At 38.9% G+C, this 20094-nt stretch overlaps 1 protein-coding gene across 2 annotated transcripts in view; it reads right to left on the bottom strand.

The window, feature by feature from the left end:
- The window catches only part of stk32a (serine/threonine kinase 32A), a 67886-nt gene that overhangs the window by 8367 nt on the left and 39425 nt on the right, over positions 1 to 20094 (bottom strand). For both annotated transcript variants that reach the window (XM_026181893.1, XM_026181894.1), the window contains exons 6-11: positions 19405 to 19442; positions 12868 to 12957; positions 10072 to 10175; positions 7690 to 7806; positions 6499 to 6624; positions 5011 to 5139 (exon numbers count right to left, since the gene is read on the bottom strand). In XM_026181893.1, coding sequence (XP_026037678.1) covers positions 5011 to 5139; positions 6499 to 6624; positions 7690 to 7806; positions 10072 to 10175; positions 12868 to 12957; positions 19405 to 19442 — 604 coding nt within the window. The remainder of the gene's footprint in view (positions 1 to 5010; positions 5140 to 6498; positions 6625 to 7689; positions 7807 to 10071; positions 10176 to 12867; positions 12958 to 19404; positions 19443 to 20094) is intronic.

Here is a 20094-nt window from a genome sequence, read left to right as displayed (position 1 = left end):
TAAAAATCTTCAGCTCAGATTCAACTGCTGAGTGTAGAAATATCTGCTGTACAAGTAGTACTTCTTAAATTGCATGTGTTTGACTTCTCCTGATGATATTCCCTCAGACCTAAACCAAAGCCAAGTTCTGACTCTGCATTTTTAATCAGTGGCACACACAGAGTTGCTTCCTCAGATGCACATGCAGCTCTCTCTCTATTCCAATGATCCATCAATTTATCTGACATCAGTGCTAATTAACTGGTTTTACACTACTTCTATGAAGCTTTTGTTTACTCAGAACAACCAGACATTCTATTTTTTAAGCTATAATTAAAAGAGAGGAAATATTTGAAAGAGATCATTGAAAAAAAATCTGTTCTTCACTTTTTCTTACTTAAAGAAAAAAACTTCATTCAACCACATATAGATTTTGTCACTGTACTATACTTTGTTTCTGTACCCAAAGAACAAAAATTGTTTTCTATCCTGTGAAAACCTTAATGTCAGCCTGAAGACAGCCTTTCCCATCTCTCTGTTTCTCTCCATGGGACTCCGTGATACTGAAACATGGCGCTGATTGCACCTTTTAGTGCCTTATTTCCAACTCACTGCCAATGCCCCACCCAAAAACTGCTGTTTATTTTGAAATTTGCATTGAAAATAATGGATGTACTTTTACTATATTTACAGTTTTAGCAGTAACGTTTTAATCAAGCATTCACTCTCTTTTTAGCCTTATTATTGGTCACTACCAACTACCTGCTATTTACATATTTGATGGCATTTTCATCAAGCTATATCTCATTTTCTTTAACTGCTGTTTTGCTGTGTGTGGTAGGTTTTAGCCACTTTTTGAAAATGGATGTAAACAAAAATTATCAACGAGTGGTGAGACTGAACCAAAACCAAAAACATGGCGCAAATGACTTAAGTCGAAAATTCCTCTGAAAATGGTCGGATACAAGGACCGGACTGAAAATGAGTGAAAAAGCATCAATGTCCAAAGAAAAGAACTTTGAAAGAGCTTCAGAAAGCCTGGAGCACTGCTTCTCAAGACCAATTTAAAAAAAATTGGTCTATTCTTCCAAGGTTTGGTTCCTTGGAAGAATAGATTTGAACAAAATCATAAAATAAAGTAAAACAAGTGAGATTGGAATCAGACATACACAAACTCATAATGGTGTAAATGAATGTTTTAAGTCTGAAAGGGAGTAGGTAGAGATCTTAAACAAAAATCTACAAACTAAATGCCTACATTCTCATTAGCTACAGATACATGCACAGAACAATAATAAAGAACAATAGTAGTATCCAGATGAGCAGAATGAGAAGCCCATTTTCCATTAGTACCCAATTATTACTAATTAGGACTCAGTATGGTTAGCCACGGTTTTCAGAGTTTCCATTAGTTGATAGTATCTGGTACCAGGTACTAAAATGGTACCTGCGCCGCTGGGGTTCCAAGCGATCCGAGCAGGTACTAAAATGTGACGTCATCAGACTTCATGCCACCTATTGGCTGGTCAGTGGTGTCACTCGGTGAGTCACGAGAGCATGTCGTTCACGAAAATAAAAACTGCCAATTTTGAAACCCAGCAACAAGGGAAATTGATACCAAAAATCAAAGCCATGGTCCCTGAGTCTGACGAAAAGCCACAGACCAAGCATCAGGTCGACCGAGCAGCAGGACGAACGACCACACACATTAGGTGGTACTCGATCGTAATGGAAAATCAGTCGATCCGAGGTGCGTCATGGTGAGTCGATCCGAGTAGAAACTGATGGAAAAGGGGCTATAATAGTTTTGTTTTTATAGAGTTGTATGAATGTACAGTATACAGCAACAAACAGGTTTTAATTTCCTCTGTGCAGTTATCACACAGCTTTACTCCATTGACTATGATACTGTAGTATTTACTACAAGTTCTTACAGCCAGTTATTAAACATATAGCTTGTGTTTGTCTGCTTGTCTTATTAATGCTTCTTATTGCTCTTTGTTGTAATATGTAAACTGACACACAGACATATAAGGAAATGAGGGATGGCTTAGAACTTTTGCACAATACTGTAGGTGATAATTCTCTGCATGTTCATTTTAACGACTTATTCAACATTAACCCAGTAATCTTCATATAGTCATTTCTCAATATAAAGTTAATCATCATAACCACTGCAGTAAAAACTCTACAACAAGCAAAAATGTTGCACCCAATACAATCACTAGACTATTATGGTAAACGTCAACTTATTGTCACCAGATCAGGCAATTCAAACATACTAGAAACCTCCTGTGATTGCAATATGCTGAGAATCAGATAGAAGATGATTTCACCCATTTCATATTTTAAAACTTTCATGGCATTGTGAAAATAACGTCACCAATGTCACCTATAATAAAACCTAGCCTAGCAAACATAAAATTACAACTTGATGCACACATAGTAACAGCAGCCTGGAGAAACAATGAGAACATACTGAGTAGCAAAAACAGCTCCAGCCCTGAACACATTATACAAATTAATTCTATATGTCAAGTTTCCACTTTATCTCACGCATGCAATAAACTTGAATGGCACCTATGATTAGGCGAGGTGTGTGTGTGTGTGTGTGTGTGTCTGCAAGTTTCAGTGTGACAATTAATTTTGTTCTCACAGCAGTCCAATTTTCTGCTGTATATTATCAGTGGTTTAACGGAGCTAATTCCATGCTACATTATGAGAGCAATGAAAGGAAGAGGGAGGCAAAAAGATAAAAGTTCAACCAGAAAAATTGATGAGGAACGGGACACTTTCTGTACAAGAAAATGTTATAGTGACATATAGATATCTTTGTGCTGGGATACAGCGGAAAGGAGAGAAAAGCAAAGGTTGGAAAGGAGAAGAGGAGAGGAGGAACATAAAAAAAAAAGAATACAGATGGCTTTAAGGTAATGAGTAAGAGGCTGGAACAGGCATTAGGGTAGTTTTCTTCATGCAATATTGATCTGCTGTGCTTCAGACCCTCTCTCTTACACACACATACACACATATATCAAACACTCACAATCTTTTTTTGTCTGTCTCTTATAAGCATCCATCACAAGTGGCCCCAGTAGCCCTGCGTAAATGGATATGGTAAAGCACTGCACAAACACAAACTGATATTTATAGCCAGTAAAGTGAGTATTCAGCCTGACAGCTAGCACACACTGCAAAATATGATTCCAGAAAAGGATGTTTGGCCACATCATATTGAATAGGCTCCAAACATCAAAAACTGCATGCAAATAGAATCCCTGAATAGATATAAGATGGGAAAACTTGAAATGGGTCTACATGGGAAATAGCAGGAAGACCTGTGCTTTCTGTACACAACATTTATAAAAGAAAAAATCTGTTTGGTATTTGAAAAGCAATTTAAAAGGGAAGACAAATACCCCACTGTTCAGTGACATTATGGCACAAACGTCACAGTGGGCTAAAGTAATGCTTTCCAATCTTTCTCGTGTAATGTGCTCACATAAATGATCACTTCAATCATTCATTCCTTACTTACTATCTAATAAAGTAGGCAGAGTGGGATATTAGCTATTTGCCGATCTTTCTGTATCAGCATTTTTAGCAGCCAATAACTTAAAATAAATAAAGGAAAGGAAAGATGTGAGAAAGATGTGGTTGATTCTGCTCGGATCAATCAGCTGATCTGAGCAGAATCGTGCAGAGTTAACAACTAACTACACATAGAAATATCCATTTCTATGAAAGAGTTATTTATTCCATTGCACTCAGTTACCAAACAACAGTTTATCTATTGTTTTTAGCTAACAATTTTAATTTTACCTGGTTGTTGTAACAGCTAATACATAATCCATACTGTTGGCTAACACCTCAACTGCTAGCCATTCATTTTGGTAAACACATCCCAGATTTTTAATCCCCACATTTGGCTACTAATTTCAAGTACTTATCTATTATGTTTAATTTATTTATTTAATCACCCTATCATCTTATTTTTTCTACATATACGTCCACATCTGCTACTAATCCACACCATTTAGTTAGCTTCTTTACTTCCTTAAAATTGGCTCCAATATCAGTCCTTTAAAACTAAAATGCAGTTTCTGTTTTTACGGCTAATTGTTCCGTGTAACCCAAAGATACCTTTGTTGGGAGTCACTAGCGCTCTGACGTAGCCATCTTACATTTCATTTTGCCTAAATACTACTAGAATGACTCAAAAGTTGCTTCCGTTTAGCCTTCGCTTAGACAGAAGAAACATTTCTTTGAAAGTCTGCTATTATTATTTCTTTAGAACAGGTGACATACTCTCTGACAAAATGGATCAAGTGTTTAGAAATGTTGTTTGGCCACACAGTGAGCTATTACTGATATATACACTTAGACAAGCCTCCACAAGCAGCTGTCAGCTTTCATAAAACATGGTGCACTTTGAGCCAGCTCAGACTTCTTATTGCAAACTGGCAAAGAGTGTGCTCTAGAGTCTAGACCACACAGATTGCTTCACTTCTATTAAAAAAAAGAATTCCATAAATTGTTCCTCTGTGCCAAAGGGTCAGAGTCGAGGCAAACTTTGCAACTTTGGCATTGGCTGTATGCGTGCATGCAACAGGTTAGATCGTGGGCCTTTTTTTGAAGTGTGTGTGCCAACTGTAGGTGTGACGTATCTGATATTTTTCTGTTGTGTGGTAAAGTATAAACATATCCAACACACATTCCTGTACAATTTATATGCATCTTATTCTAGTTTGATCTTTCTGAGTTCATACTGTCGTCATGAAAAAATTGTGTGGGTATGTTCTCCCATATCTCACTTGACCTTTTACCTTCCAGTCTTTTTCTTCATTCCTCATTAATGAAAATAATGAGAGAAAAATATTCTAAACCAAAAACATTAAGTGAAATGTTAGTTTCCTAAGATAAACACAGTTGTAAAAAATGCATTATCGATCATCAATATCAAACATATGTTAACTACCCTAACATAACAGAATGTAAATATGATCTAAATGTATAAATTTATGGCCTTACCTGCGGAGAGCCATCAGAGCCATGCTCCTTGGTTTTTCTAGCAAGTCTTTTCTTCTTCTTGTGAAGTGGTTTGGACTCCAGGATCATTTCCTCTAGCTCAAATGTGGGGTCACAGTTTAGCCTTCGCCTCTACAGTGACATATTCATATAAAGAAAGACATATAATCAAAGGCATAGACGTGGCTATTTTGGTGTCAAAAAACAAGACAAAAAACAAATGGCAATGCAGGTTTCCGTGTTGTATTAGAAACGTGATGAGGAAAATTTAGAATTTTGCATCAATAAATGTTTGGTACCACTAAATATCTGACAATGAAATGTTCAACAGCGCTTCAGAACACAGTAATATGTGATAAAAAAACAAACTGAAGCAAGGTAAGACGCTGAGTGCTATAAAGTTAGGAAACAAAACATAAGGGCTGAGTTTTCCCTCAGTGTTCAAACATTAATAGTGTGGAAGGGATTAAAGACTGTGCATGTGCCTATAATTAAACAGAAAGACACTGTCAATTCCCCATCGATCCTCTGTGCCTTTCCTCTGCTGTGGTAGCCTGACCGCTGGGGATACCAGCTGCTCTGCTCTGCTATAGACTGAAACTAGATAAAGTCATTTAGTTAACTGTTTACTTCCAACAGTCATTAATCTCTATTTATTCCATTCTGGAGCAAAGCATTAACAGTTACTGTCACCTTTTAGGAGACTTTTAAAGTTATTTGATCATCACATTATTGTACAGGTTTTCTTTTCTTTCTAAAAGCTCTTCTGTGAGCCTGTCAAATTTACTTTGGACTTGCAGATTCTCATTTACACCCTTCAATCACCAGCTGTAACTTTTGTAACGCTTGGAAGAACCTGACATTACAGAAGATACTACATGAGCTTGTCAGCCAAGCAGCTTGACTCCCTGTCTAATGACATTATTAGCTTTATCCACTTTGCCACAATGACTCATTGACTATATGGCTGCTGGTAGATACACATTTTAGCTTCTTTAGCTGCTTTCAGTTGTGTCTAAGACTCTTTCTGTTGTTCTGCATCTGCACACTCTGCCTGGATATCTACAATAAGTAGTTGGGCCAACTTAAACAGCAGGGGGCAGTGTTTACAGACAGGGTACAAAAGATTAACTGAACAGTGGCTTCATCTTTATTTTTCACTACCCGCTTTAGGGTAAATATCTGAAATACTGGTATGGAAATAAGTATGGGAAAAATATGGCAGAAAAACCTTTGGTATTTATAATCTAATACGTTAAAAAACAAACTTGTGTCATGATACTCTAAATAAGCTTTAAGGTCATTTAAGACTTCTGTGGATGGATTATTTAAAGTGTGGTATATGTTTGTTTAGGTGCTCCTTACCTTGATTTACAGCAATGTTGTATTTGTGTCATTTAAATGTAATACAGCAGAAAAATAAACATTCAGATGTGAGCATTTTGCTGCGCACTACACTGCCACAGTGCTGAGTTTATGTCTGATACTCACATTTGGAATAAAACCTGGAGGGACCTGCTTGCTGAGCACAGCATCCCAGTTGACGTCTGACATGTAGTCCAGATCCTGTAGCTCTGCTAGACAGGAAATGCGTTTCTGGACATCTATGCACAGCAACTGAAAGCGACAAAAGGATTAAAGTAAGAACAACTGTCCACGGGGAGGCATGGCTGAAAAGTTAGGAGGAGAGTCTCACTGAGACATGAGCACACGTTTGCCTTTAAGGATGTGTCTGAGAATGAGGATACAGGGACAAAGGGGGTTGGAAGTACTGGAGAAGGGACATGCGGAGGGAGCTTGAGGAAGAGGGCGGAAACAAAAGGAGGAGGAAAAAAATGAAACTCATATAGAAAGCTAATGGTGATGGGATAACGCAGTGGTTTGTGAAGGATAAAAGATGAAGGACAAATTTGTGGGCCTGAAATTCTTCCCTGGCATTTTCACATTCTTTACATCTCTTTCATCTCTCTCTATACTCTCCTGCTCACTCCCTCATACACATATACACATGCAACTGGAATGCCAATGAGCTTCGAGGAGTCTGAGCACGAAGCAATGCAACAGTTTGACTGCAGTGGATCGCTGCCAAGATAAAAGCCAAATCCTACAACAGCCGTGCATCTTTTAAGCATTACAACAAGACGAAGACACGTTTGACAGCTGAATGACATACTGAATAACACGTAGACTATTCTAATTTTAGGCTGGTATTTAGTGTTTATTCACACATACTGAAGTATAAGCTTCCCTGTGTCTGTTTTTCTGTGTCTCTCTACATTTTCAGCTTTAGCATTTGTTCTGGAATAGTACCTTATTGATTTATGTATGCAAGTAACCGCTAACAGTTAACACTGTCATTCACCTACATCACTAATTTAAATGTTTGAATACTGATTCTACTCCATTATAATTCTAAAGTTGTGCTGCATTCAAGTGAGGCTGTAGCAATGAAAGTGACCTCCTAATTAAGATTCTGTAGCCTCAGTGTGCTGGTGTCAGATATGGATAATGGTCTTCCCAGAGGAGACAAAGATTTCCCACACTGGAGAAAAATTCAAAATAGCGTATGTCATACAAAATAGCAAAGACACCCACTGACAATAAGAGTACCAGGAAAAACAAAGGCATGAACAATATAATTTGTTTATGTTGCTGTTTATTATGCACTTGCTGCTTATTTACCTTTCTGAGAAGAGACTTCATCTCCAAAGACCAGGCTGCTGGGTAACTAGGATGGACCTTGTGAAATGTTTGCAGGATCTCATTGGCTGGTGTACTAGATTTCATCACATATGGCCTCTGAAATAAGGAAAGTAGAGAAAAAGACAGGTGAGGGGATATGGTGTTACTGACATGACAACCTGAGACTGTCACTGGGAAATCAATTGCTAAAGCTCCAGTCACAGAGGCCTCGAGACCAGCAACCACCGTCACGGGGGAAAAATGTGTATTGCCAAACTGATTGGCAAAAACCTCCTTGTGATTACTTTGGTCCCTAGCTGATTGCTGTGATCACCTGTACTTTTACAAACTGGAACCGGAGGCCATGTGCTTTCAAAGAAAAATCTGCATTTTTTTTATTAAATGCACTGGCTGCAGTGCTAAGGTTTGTGTGTCAGTCTTCAAAATTTACTACTGCTCAGCTACTAGTTAGCAAAAAATTGAGGCTGGAGAAATACAGGCTAAGTAACTGTGACCTATTTAGCACTCTCAGCATTCAACCAATGGTCAAACCCAGGGGGAAAGTTAAGATTGAATTCAATTATTACAATATTATGAGTAATATATTATAATTAAAAAGTGGCAGGAGTTTAAGAGAGAGAATGGAAGTTGAAAAGATACCTGAAAGTACATAACAGGCAAATAATTTTGTCACATCCAACAGACCAGTTTTCAACACCCAGAAACTGACTTTTGCTTTATGGATGATGTTCGAGCGCGTCAGTCAAATGAAAAACGTGTTAAAACCCAGAGGAGACAGAGGGAAGAGGTGAAAATATATTGTCTTGGTAAAGGTGATGTACAGAGAGAGGAATAAAAGAAAGTAGGGGAGATAACTAAAGGAACTACCCAAAGACTAGAGAAGTGAAGCTATGTCATTTCTAGGTATTAATAATCTGCTGAATAAGTGATGGTTGCAAAAGCAGAGGACACAGCTTTGTGGGATGATGAAGGCAGAAAGAATATGTCACTTTTTGAGGTCAGATAAAGGACAAAAAATTCAGAGAAGGTAATGGAAGGGTTAGAAAGAAGATATTACAGCCGAGTGAAGACGCAGCTCTAAGGTCAGAAAGAGGACAGAATGCTTTTTTTTATATAAAGGGGAGTGGAAAGTGATTGTTCTGGAAATATTGTGAGAACAGATTTTCCTCATGCAGAAATAATCTTACAGAAGACTCAAATATAAAGTATAAAATATAGATGCACTTATCACGGACACACTTCATATCGAGAAGAAGCGATAGAAGCACACAAGCTACAGTTGCCTGGTGGAGGCAACTGTAGCTTGCCTCCACCAGTGTATGAATGTGAGAGTGAATGAATAGTGGTATTGTAAAGCGCTTTGGGTGCCTTGAAAAGCGCTATATAAATCCAATCCATTATTATTATTATTATTATTATATGTTGCAGCTGGTATGAAGGAAGGAAGGCAGTTTATCCTTCCAAAGGGTGTTTTCCTATACCCCCTCCTGTTCCAGTGCTCCAGATAAGAGAACAGAGTGAGTTTCTACACTGTCAAGAAGCACCTGGACTGTCCTTGAAGCCTCTACAGAGACAAACTGATGACACCAAACAGAAGACGGTCAGGTCATAGTGTTCTAAAAAAGACTCCATCATACCTGACCCTTTCAGGCCTCCTGGGAATAGTGAGACCTTACTAAAAAGAGGTGTCAAGTCCCAAAAAATCCATAACATTGACGAGATCTAATAACTTTGAACAGTTAAAGATACATAGATGTGTGAGAAGAGAAAATTTCAGTAAAAGTTCATGACAGTTTCCCATAAGTTTCAAAGACTTAGAATCCTTGTCATTGCAGAGGGAGGTTACTGTAGTTTATGTAATTCTCCTAAAATATGAGAAGAAATTATGCAGCTGCAGTTGGATTTGAGTCCGCAACAAACACACTGCTCTAATAATACTCAGCCTAATGGAGTAGGAGGACCGAGGAAAAAGATCATGTCCTGTGTTTGCTTCCATGACATCAGAACTAAACTCTCCAGGTGGGAAGTGCACAAGATAAATAAATATCATTTTGAAAATCAATTCCAATTATATGGCTCTCTGAATAACTCCGATTCGATTTTCTCACTCTTCTGCAGCGATTGGTCTCGCACCACGACTAAACGATTAAACATCTATCCCAGTAAGGTCAGCTTAAACATAAGATTCAATTATAACTTCATCTTCCTTTTGTTTTGTAGAGGCTGTCTAAACTCCTACTAACAGGATTTTTCTAGCACTCAGCGTCCTATGCATTATTGAATGCAGCTAAGTGTGTCAGACCGCACAGAAGTAATCTGTGATGTAGACATTGTGGTGTACTCCGTATGTGTCTAAATTACCTGTCCTCTTAGTAGCTCATAGGCCGTAATCCCCAGTGACCACCAGTCAACAGAGAAGGAGTAGCCGGGGTGGGACCCCTCAAAGGACTGAAAGAGCTCAGGCGCTGATGGACAAAAAAATATTGTACAACATAAATAATGCATTATAACACTTTATGACATCTTGTGTTATTAATGTTTTTTCATTCCCTTCTCTCGGGCTGTTTGGATGGGTTTATTTTAACTGTAGGATTCCTCCAGACATGAAATAGGGGGAGGCCAGGGATATTGTAGCATTTTTTTTCATCTGTACTTGAATTGTTTGATAAATAAACTTAGCACAAAAAAGATTTGGTTGATCATTTTCATTGCTGTGACAATGCTTATTGGCAATAAATCTTCTACCATTGGAAAGCCTGTTTATTTCCCCTTTTTTAGGGGTGGGGAACTCCAAGCCTCAAGGGCCGGTGTCCTGCAGGTTTTAGATATCACCCTGGGTCAATACAGCTGAATCAAATGATTAGCTCATTACCAGGCCTCTGGAGAACTTCAAGACATGTTGAGGAGGTCATTTAGCCATTTAAATCAGCTGCGTTAGATCAAGGAAATGTCTAAAACCTGCAGGACACTGGCCCTTGAGGCCTGGAATTGCCCACCCCTGCCTTAAATAATGCATTTTGTGGGTTGACCAGCAGAGTTACCACCATGAAAACCTTTTGTCCCAAATCGTTTCTGCCAATGTCAAACAGCCTATTCTGCTATGGGCTCTTGTTTTGAGCTTCTCGTTCCCCAGCTGTTTGAGGTGTCGGATCAGTGCCTGATTCACGTGATGAGTCGAGACTCTGACGTTGGATCGTAGGGTCAATGTGTTTGGAAGACACAGAGCACCTTTTGTTCCAAGACTATTCATTTTAATGCAAGAAGTCAGAGTGCTACAACAGCCTACTTGGTGGGTAAAATGGTAACAATAAAAAACAAGTCATTTTAACCTACTCAAACAGAAGTGACTTTGAAAGTAATCAGTTTATTGTAGTAGCATCTAATAATTAAGAAAATGTAATGTAAATCTTTTTTAGCCTATATACTTAAGAACATATATACTGGGAAAGGTATTTCACTCTTGCTAGGCTAACAATTCTTTGCATGGTAGCACTTTTGTACTCGATCTCAAACAGTGGTCTTCTTTCTTTCTTTCTTTACTTTTTCTTTAATAATAATAATGAGTTCAGTAAATTATATACTTGGATGTATTTATTTGTTACTTTTTTTTTTTTTTTACACAATTACCAATCTTTAGGTCAATATTCTCTTGCAGATAAAATAATGATTCCTGGTCTTTTTTCTCAGAGGGTTCAGGTTAGGTAACTTAATTAAAGACTAATTTAAAACAGGCGTAGCATCTGTATCAACATACCCACAGGCGTAACATCTGTACATGTCATTTAAGTTGTCTAGTACACGGTGCCTTGGTTGCTTGTGCACAAAAGAGATTAAGTCATTTTCTGTTGAGTATTTTTTTTAGGGTTCAGTGATGGAAAGCATCAATTTCATTCTTTTTCCCAGGGGTAAAATAAATATTTTGACATGCTCTTTGAACTATATTATATCAGATTATCTCTGTAATGAATAACAGATTAAGAAAAACATCCAATTAAACAAATAAAACTGCTTTTTTTATTCTTCTGTGGAAGCGAATCATCTAGTCATCTGTGATTTTAAATAGTCAGTAGAAAAGCCTTCTGTGGCTAATCTCTTACCGTTTCGTCTGCGGATCTTTATCTATATTACACGCACGACTGTGAGGAACTATACTCAGAAACATGCAGGCTCTCACACAAATCCCCCACCTCTCCTTTAGGTTTGCTCTGCCTTCTTGCTGAAATGGAAAAAGTGTAGCTTATCTACTAAAGGTTCTTAGAGAAGGGGAGAAAGGGTTCTTTTTTTCCCCAGAGCAGCCATGAATTATCTATTATACTGTAGAGAATTCACCTGGAGTCTGGTCGCACATTGTTCCAAGGTCATTTTCTAACCTGAATGCACAATTTTTAAGGGAAAAAGAAAACAAAAAAGCTCACAATTCACATGTCCCCTTTAAGCATGCACGCAAACACATCCAAATGCATGGTCATCATTCATACTGGCCTCAAATCCTATTCAACCTATCTGATCTCTTTGGAGCTGAATCCACATAAGTCTCATTTAAGACTCACGATAAGGACAAAACTGAAGATGTGCTGGAAACAAGTGAAAGCAAGTCCTTTATTTAATTTTATTATATGATTCTTACAGTATGCAATAAAGACTCAATAATGCACTACATATATATTTACATATATATTAACTACAAATATTTTTGGGGGTTTTTTTGGTCCCATCAAAAAATACAAATGTAGCTTTAACATCCAAAGTTCACCTTAAAATAAAGTTTTATTTATTGGATGTAGTTTTTATTAATAATTTATTAAAGTGACAGATGTAAATTCACTCAGTCAAGCTCTGTGAACTATCCATCTTTCATCTCTTTTTCATGTGTATTTAAATATTTTATGAAAGTATAATTTAAATATTTTTGAAACTAAAGAGTTTTTGTTCTTTTTAAAACTACCGCCTCAATCTCAGAGCCGACCCTGCAACAGCATTTGCACAATTCTTTTTCTAACTGAAAATTGAAGCAGCCTTTGGAACATCCAGCGGTGGAAGTCCACTTCACCGAAAGCTGAGGAAGATTTATTGTGTTGATTTCTTAAGATTAAAGGGCAGAGTTTCAAACCGTTTCAATTCCAGTAGCCTTTTCTTGTCAAAATGTCATTTTCTTACCCATGTATGGTTTGGTTCCAGCAATGGATGTTGCTTTGAGGTCGTCTTTTACAATGGCTGCGATGTTGAAGTCTGTTAGATGGACGTGCCCTAAAGAACAGAGAGATTTTGTTACCTCAAATGTCTCATTCTTGACAACTGACCTGTGTCATATTGCATTGCAATATAACACATACTGCAGGGTTTGCCATGCACACAGATACTGATATAGTGTGTTATAAAACCAAGAAGTTTAACATGTATTTTTCTATTAATTCCCATTTCTTTTGCTGCTTTTTTGCAGTCTGAAGTATTTTCAGGTACTGGTGTGTGACTTTTCTAAAGCACATGGACGAATATTTGGTTTTCTGTTATTATCAAAGGAGCTCTGTTAATGAAGTTGGATCACTGTGACAGCTGTGTAGCAGAGCTTAAACAGCAGTTGACACTCAAATGATGCTTGAGTACGAGTAAGGCTTTATTGTTTTTCTTTGTGTTTCCGCCTATTTTCCTGTGAGTATCATGGTGGTTAGCACCGTCACCTCCCAGAAAGAAGGTTCCTGATTTGAAGCTTGAGGACGGATGTGGCCGTTCTGTATGTCTGCATGTTTGTAAGTCTGCATGTTAGGGCAAGTGGTGTCCCTAATTTGGCTGTGGGTATGAATGTGAGTATTTGTGGTTGTATGTGTCTCTTTGTTAAACCTGTGGTGGACAGGCAAACTGTCCATGGTATACCACACCTCTCACCCTAGCACAGCTTGGAAAAGTCCAAGACCCCTGTATACCTAAAATAGATCAGCAGTTAGAAATTATCTCTCTATGTTTTCATCTGTTTTTGCTTTACAGGAGACAGATTTAGACAGGAAATTTAGACCGCAGGAGTGAGAAGAAAAAGACAGCTGTCCTCAAAATGCTGCATATTATAAGTGATGAAATGTGGAGAATGAATTCAGCTCAGTCTCATAGCCTGAGGAAAGAATTAGCAGAAACTTCTCGATCAACAGGGACGATGGTGGCAGCAGGGTGAACAGGCTGTGGATGACATTGTTTTGGCACTATGCAGACACCTCACTGATATTACTGTGTTAATAGCATTAATCAAAAGATGCAGAGCCTTCTAGCTTTGAGCTATGCACGAGTTTGGGGATTTAGATCCTTCTCCTGCAGATGTTTACAATAACTTGGCGAAGGACTTTCGCTTTCTACGTTTCCTGTCTTAACTACAGTCTTTTCTGAGCTTTGTTTACAACAATGGAGAAGTGCGATGACAATGACAAGTTCTCTGTGATATAGAAAAACCCAGGAACCTCAAAGAGCTCAGCTTACCCCACTTCACATACACTACATTGCCAAGTATTCACTCGTCTGCCATCACATGCATTTGAACTTGATTGACATCTTGTTCTCAATCCATAGGGTTTAATATCAGTCATAAACTGATGATGGTGAGAAGGCCTGGCCTGCAGTCTCCACTCTGATTCATCCCAAAGGCGTTCTATCAGACTGAGATGAGGACTCTGTGCAGTCTAGTCATGTTCTCCCACACCAAACTTGCTTATCCATGTTTTTATGAACCTTGCTTTGTGCACTGGTGCACAGCCATGTTGGAACAGGAAGGGACCATCCCCAAACTGGGGTGAGCCCAACTCCTAAAAAACAACCCTACACCATAATCACCCCTCCACCAAACTTTACACTTGGCACCCTGCAGTCAAACAATTACCATTCCCCTGGCAGTTGCCAAACCCAGACTCGTCCATTAGGCTTCCAGAAGGAAAAGCATGATTTGTCACTCCAGAAAACACGTCTCCACTGCTTACACTTACACTGCTGCGTTAGACTTTTTTGCATTGCGCTTGATGTTGTAAGGCTTGGATGCAGGTGCTCAGACATGGAAACCAATTCCATGATGAGTGAGTGAGTTAATTTGAAAGCTGTACGAAGTTCGGAGGTCTTTAGTGAGTGACTCTGCAGAAAGCTGGTGACCTGTGTGTCCCGCAGCATCCGCTGACTTTCTCCATGATTTTATGTGGCCTAACACTTGGTGGCTGAGTTGCTGTTGCTCTCACTCCCTTTGCTATAATACCGCTAACCGCTGACTGTGGAATATTTAGCAGCAAGGAAATTTCACGACTGGACTTGTTGCACAGGTGGCATCATGTCACGGTACCATGCTACAATTCACTGAGCTCCTGAGAGTGACCCATTCTTTCACAAATATTTGTAGAAGCCGTCTGCATGCCTCAGTAGTTGATCTTATACACCCGTGGCCATGAAAGTGGTTGGAACTGCTGAATTTAATGATTGGGATGAATAAGTGAATACACTTGGCAATGTAGTATACATTGATTTAACAGTGGAGTGTGTATTTGTATGAGTACCTTTTTTTTCTCAAATCACCAATCAACTCCCTATTGTTGATCTTGTTAAGCGGCAGGATTTTAATGAATTGCTTTGAATACCTCATAAGAGGTGCGTCACAACAGTTGGGCATCCATGGAATACTTGCCAGTTACAGTGGATGGATTTAATAAAGTAGCGGCTCTTGACTCGTGGGGTGCATTATGAGTTCAGCTTAAGTGGATCCCTGGGTGATTCTTTTTATTTTAAAGTACCATTCCCACTGTCCCTGCTTGTGAGTGTTTAAGTGGCCACTGAACAATGGTTCAGCAGGAGGCCTGGTGGCTTAGTTATCTAATGTGTTTTATGGGATTACCACGACAACTGTCAAGCTTTGCTTAGGCCATATCCTGCTGCTGCATAGCTCTTCTATTTTTAGTATGGCTTTCATTACCAATACCTCACAACATGCACCCAAATCAATTTCTTGGATCCATTTTTGTAGCCACAGTTATATGTATTAACACTTACTGCAGGGCCATACAGCATAAAGTCTGAATTTTTCCCAAAAAGTGACATCATCCAGCAAATTGTGCACTACATGTGAGATGTAAGCAACCAGAGATTTCTTCATTAATACACTTTTAACCAATGACTCTTTTCAGTTGCAATGCCCATCTGAGGACTGAAAGAAAACTACCCCTACAGTTTATTCTTAAGTGTTATTTAAACAGCATAACACAGTGCATCTCTCTTTTTTCCTAATAAAACTAGAGCCTCAACTAAATCAGCACTGGTGCCTGGTTTCAGTCTTTTTTATATTAATATTATTACACTGAAAGCATTTGAGCCAAAAAGGATTTTGTTCTGCATCAGAAATATTTGGAATTAATGTGTTAATATTCATAATCTTTTTGATCTGTGAGCTGTTGTTGAGGTAATGCCAAAACAAAGACCATGGATTGAAGTCTGCTGAAATAAGCTTTTCTCAGTCAGTATCTCGCTAGTGTAATAATCTTTGTTTGTGACATTGGTGTCGGGTTGTCTCACCGCAGTGTGTGTAAACTCTGCAATCAGGTGCCACCTTTTCCACCTTTCAAATCCCCGCGTGTGCCGAAACGCTGTTGTGCAATCTGATTTATGCCACATAATACCACAATGAACAAGAAGCACTTGAGCTGTCAAATCATAATGGTGAAATAATGAAAAAATAAAGCATATCTAATTGTTTTAATGAAGACATGCTTTGCCTTCACTCAACACATGTAGAGACTGTTAAAGTAACCTCAAGCATACTAATCATTAATGTTCCTCATTAAGGTAAAAGCCAGTATTCCAGAACACCAATTTCAATTTCAAGTGATAGTTTTTCATGCTGTGAAAATTGCTAGTTGACACACACATGGAAGTCATTACTATTTTAGCTTGCAGGTGTGTGTTAGCTTGAAAGCTCCCTGCTTTCTCTAAAACAGAACGATCGCATGCTACCTTTTATGAGTCAGATGTGAGCTGACGTGCCATACGTATGCAGATGCAATTATCAGTGTTTGTTAAGTCGTGGAGAAGAGACCCGTGGTTTCAATCACAATATTCTTTTAATGTGCTGTGTGTTCGTTTTCGTAGGAAAGGTGCATATAATCTCACAGAGGATAAAATAGACCTGGCCCTCCTGGAGCTTCACTCAGCATCCTAAGCGCTATGCTGTTTAACAAAGCAACGTCACATGTGCACGAGTAAATTGTTTTTCTCTATATGAAGCAGCTCCCAGAGGGATACAGGAGCACAGGTCAATTCCAGCTTTCAAAATGCAGAAGCAAACAGCTTGCTACCCCCCTCTGACACCTCATGCTGCTTTAGACTTCAGTGAAGAGGTAAACTAAAGGTCTATGCAGGGACAAAAAAACAAGAGTGTGGGCAGAATGCATGACGAGGAGAGAAGTGCTTAGTGAGTTTTAAAGGACACACACACATACAGGCAGGAACCACAAGTGAACGTCTGTTGTCCTGTGGAAATTAGGCAGGAGCTGTCAATGCTGCCTCCCCCCCCTCCCTCAAATGCTCTTTCTCTCTGCTTTTCGCTTTTATCTCTGTTCTTTCCTTATGCATCTCTGTCTGTCTGTTGCATTTTTTCTCCTTTGATAAATCTTTTCAGAAATGTGTGTTCATCACTTTCCTCCTTTGTGTCGTATCCTCGCCTCACGCTCTTTCTCTGTCTGTCTTTCTTTGTCTGCCTGTTGTGACAGCAGGGCTGCCATCCCACATATCCCTTTGGCTCTCTTGAGCAGCTGCCCCATGCCCTCTGATATCTAAGGAGTTTAGGGGTGTGTGTCTGTGCATGTGTGCACTACACTGCAGTATATGAACAAAACAGACACTTTGATGTGAGGCGGCTTTTTAAAACAAAGGAAATAATTCTCCAGTCTAGTTAGTGAATTAGTTATGCACTGATTTAAATATCAGCAGTGCACTGCTAGACGGCCTTTGCTATAATAACCAACAAAAACACCTTAAAAGTCGTGTCCCTGTTAAGTTAGATTTAAAACCTACTGCAGAGCAATTGATGCATTTGCATCAATTGTAACACGGTGAAACAGAGAAAACAGGAATATGACAAACAAACTAGCATGACCTTAAAAGACAAGTGCAAATAAATATGATATAATAATAAAAATATAATTAATGCATAAATAAGATCGTTTTTTGTTAATAATGCCATGTTTTTACTTGTGTACGAGTGGTACCTGTAGCCCGTTCAGGTTGCACAGATAGTCCAAATCTTTCAAAATTGCACACCCATCACATTCTTCACAAGAAGGTTTGTTGTGTCTCTAAGGACAGTTTAAAAAGTGGTGAAGATATAAAGATGGGTGCTTTCAAACATAGAGAGCTGGACAGGGCCACAAAAGGCCATCGTGTGATCGTGGCTCGAGAGTTGGCAGTTTGTCTTGTAATTGGAAGGTTGCCGGTTCGAGTCTTGGCTCCGACAGTCTCGGTCATTGTGTTCTTGGGCAAGACACTTCACCCGTTGCCTGCTGGTGGTAGTCAGAGGGCCCGGTGGCGCCAATGTCCGGCAGCCTCGCCTCCGTCAGTGTGCCCCAGGGCGGCTGTGGTAGCTTGCCATCACCTGTGTGTGAATGGGTTGATGACTGAATGTGTAAAGTGCTTTGGGGTCCTTAGGGACTAGTAAAGCGCTATACAAATACAGGCCATTTACCATCAACCCAGCAGCAGGATCAGAATCTGCTTTTTTGTACGAGGAACAGGAGGAGCACTACCAGAGCCCAACAAACTGGCCTTCAGCAGGTGAATTATCTGACCAAAGTGTCAGATGAAAAAATCCACTAAGTTGGCACCAGAGCCTGATATCCTTTAGTAGGACCTGTTCTCACAATCCACAACTATGCAACCCATTTGTCAAGAATATACCTCACAATAACATCCACCTGGACGATGCTGCATTTGAAATGTTGTCTCCGGACTCTTTCGCAGCTATCTACTTATGCTTCTAGATTAAATCCCTGAACTTTAAGCGACTGTGTGTCATAGTGTCATGACTGAGTCTTCCCTCGTATAACAACATTTGGAATTCAAGCTTATTTTTGCCGTTCTTACATAAGAACAATTCCCATTCTTTTCTTCACAGTGAAGAATACAGAATAATAAAACATCGTCTACTTACTGAATCGAGAGCTGACACTAAAACCTGTTATGAAACTCTATCAATAATTCCATCCTTCTGACACACACACAAGAATTCTAAGTTTCTCTTTTCGCACATGGAGAAGACATGATGAATATAACCTTGTTTTCCACTCCCCGTTACATCGCTCCATTTTATTTCATCCCATGGTTCAGAGAGAAAGAAAAAAAGCTTTGCTTAAATGTCACACAGCTTCAGCCAACTCAAACTGACAGTTTGGACAAAACATAAGATTTCACTTGTGCAGGCCTTCTCTGGTAAGAGGCCTTTTCCCGCTTTGTGCTGCTTTGTGTTGCAAGACCTATCTAGTCAGTAAATGTGAAAGCTGTCTCTGTGCATTGCAGCTACTTTGATCTGTGCAATTGTGCAACCCAGAGGTTAGAAGTTGGGTGAAATTCTTAGTTAGATGCAGTTGAAGTGTTGAATTTTTAACGGTGAGTCTTTTTGATGGAAATTTCATTCACTGACACTGAAATTAATTAATTAATAAAAAAATATAAAGAAACAGGGCATCTTACCATGTTCATCTAGTAGTATGTTGTCAGGTTTGATGTCTCTGAAAAGGGACACAGAGAATACAGTAAAATTAATCTTTGGATATCACAAATCGGAATCAGATTTGTGTTTGTAAATCACAAAGTGATTGTGCAGATATGCAGCACAATTTGTAGAAGAAGCATGATTGGGATTTTCAAACCCCAAAATAATCAAAATTATAAAAAAAAAAAACAGTGTTTCTTAAATAAACAGTGGATCAAAGTACTGATTACTTGTTGAACAGACACCTTAGAAAATGACTATGATGCTCGAGATCCAAACAGGAGAATGAAAGCTTACGAGTTTCAAATGCATCAAAATCACAATTATAAGAACGCTTTCACATTCACATTAAACATTTTATCCAACTAAGGCTATAACTTTGAAGCTGTTGTCATTTTAGTGCAATCAGGGGAATTGTGTGATAACGTCTTCTTTAAAGTAGTAATCTGTGAAATCTGAAACGTTGGTGTGTTGCGTCATCCACTGTGATAAGCGCACAAGGCTCTGGTGTGCATAGCAATTCCCGCAGTTCACCTGTGAATAAAACAGCGTGGGTGGTACTCTGATGTCTTATTTGCTGCTGGTGACGTTTGAGTTTCTGTAGGTGGCACTGTCATCTCTGCCAAGGAGCTGAGATTACTCATATTAATTACTTAATTCTTCTCTTC

The sequence above is a fragment of the Astatotilapia calliptera genome, chromosome 10 (genome assembly GCF_900246225.1).
Source record: "Astatotilapia calliptera chromosome 10, fAstCal1.2, whole genome shotgun sequence".
NCBI classification, from domain to species: Eukaryota; Metazoa; Chordata; class Actinopteri; order Cichliformes; family Cichlidae; genus Astatotilapia; species Astatotilapia calliptera.
This window is presented reverse-complemented; position numbering and strand designations above follow the sequence as displayed.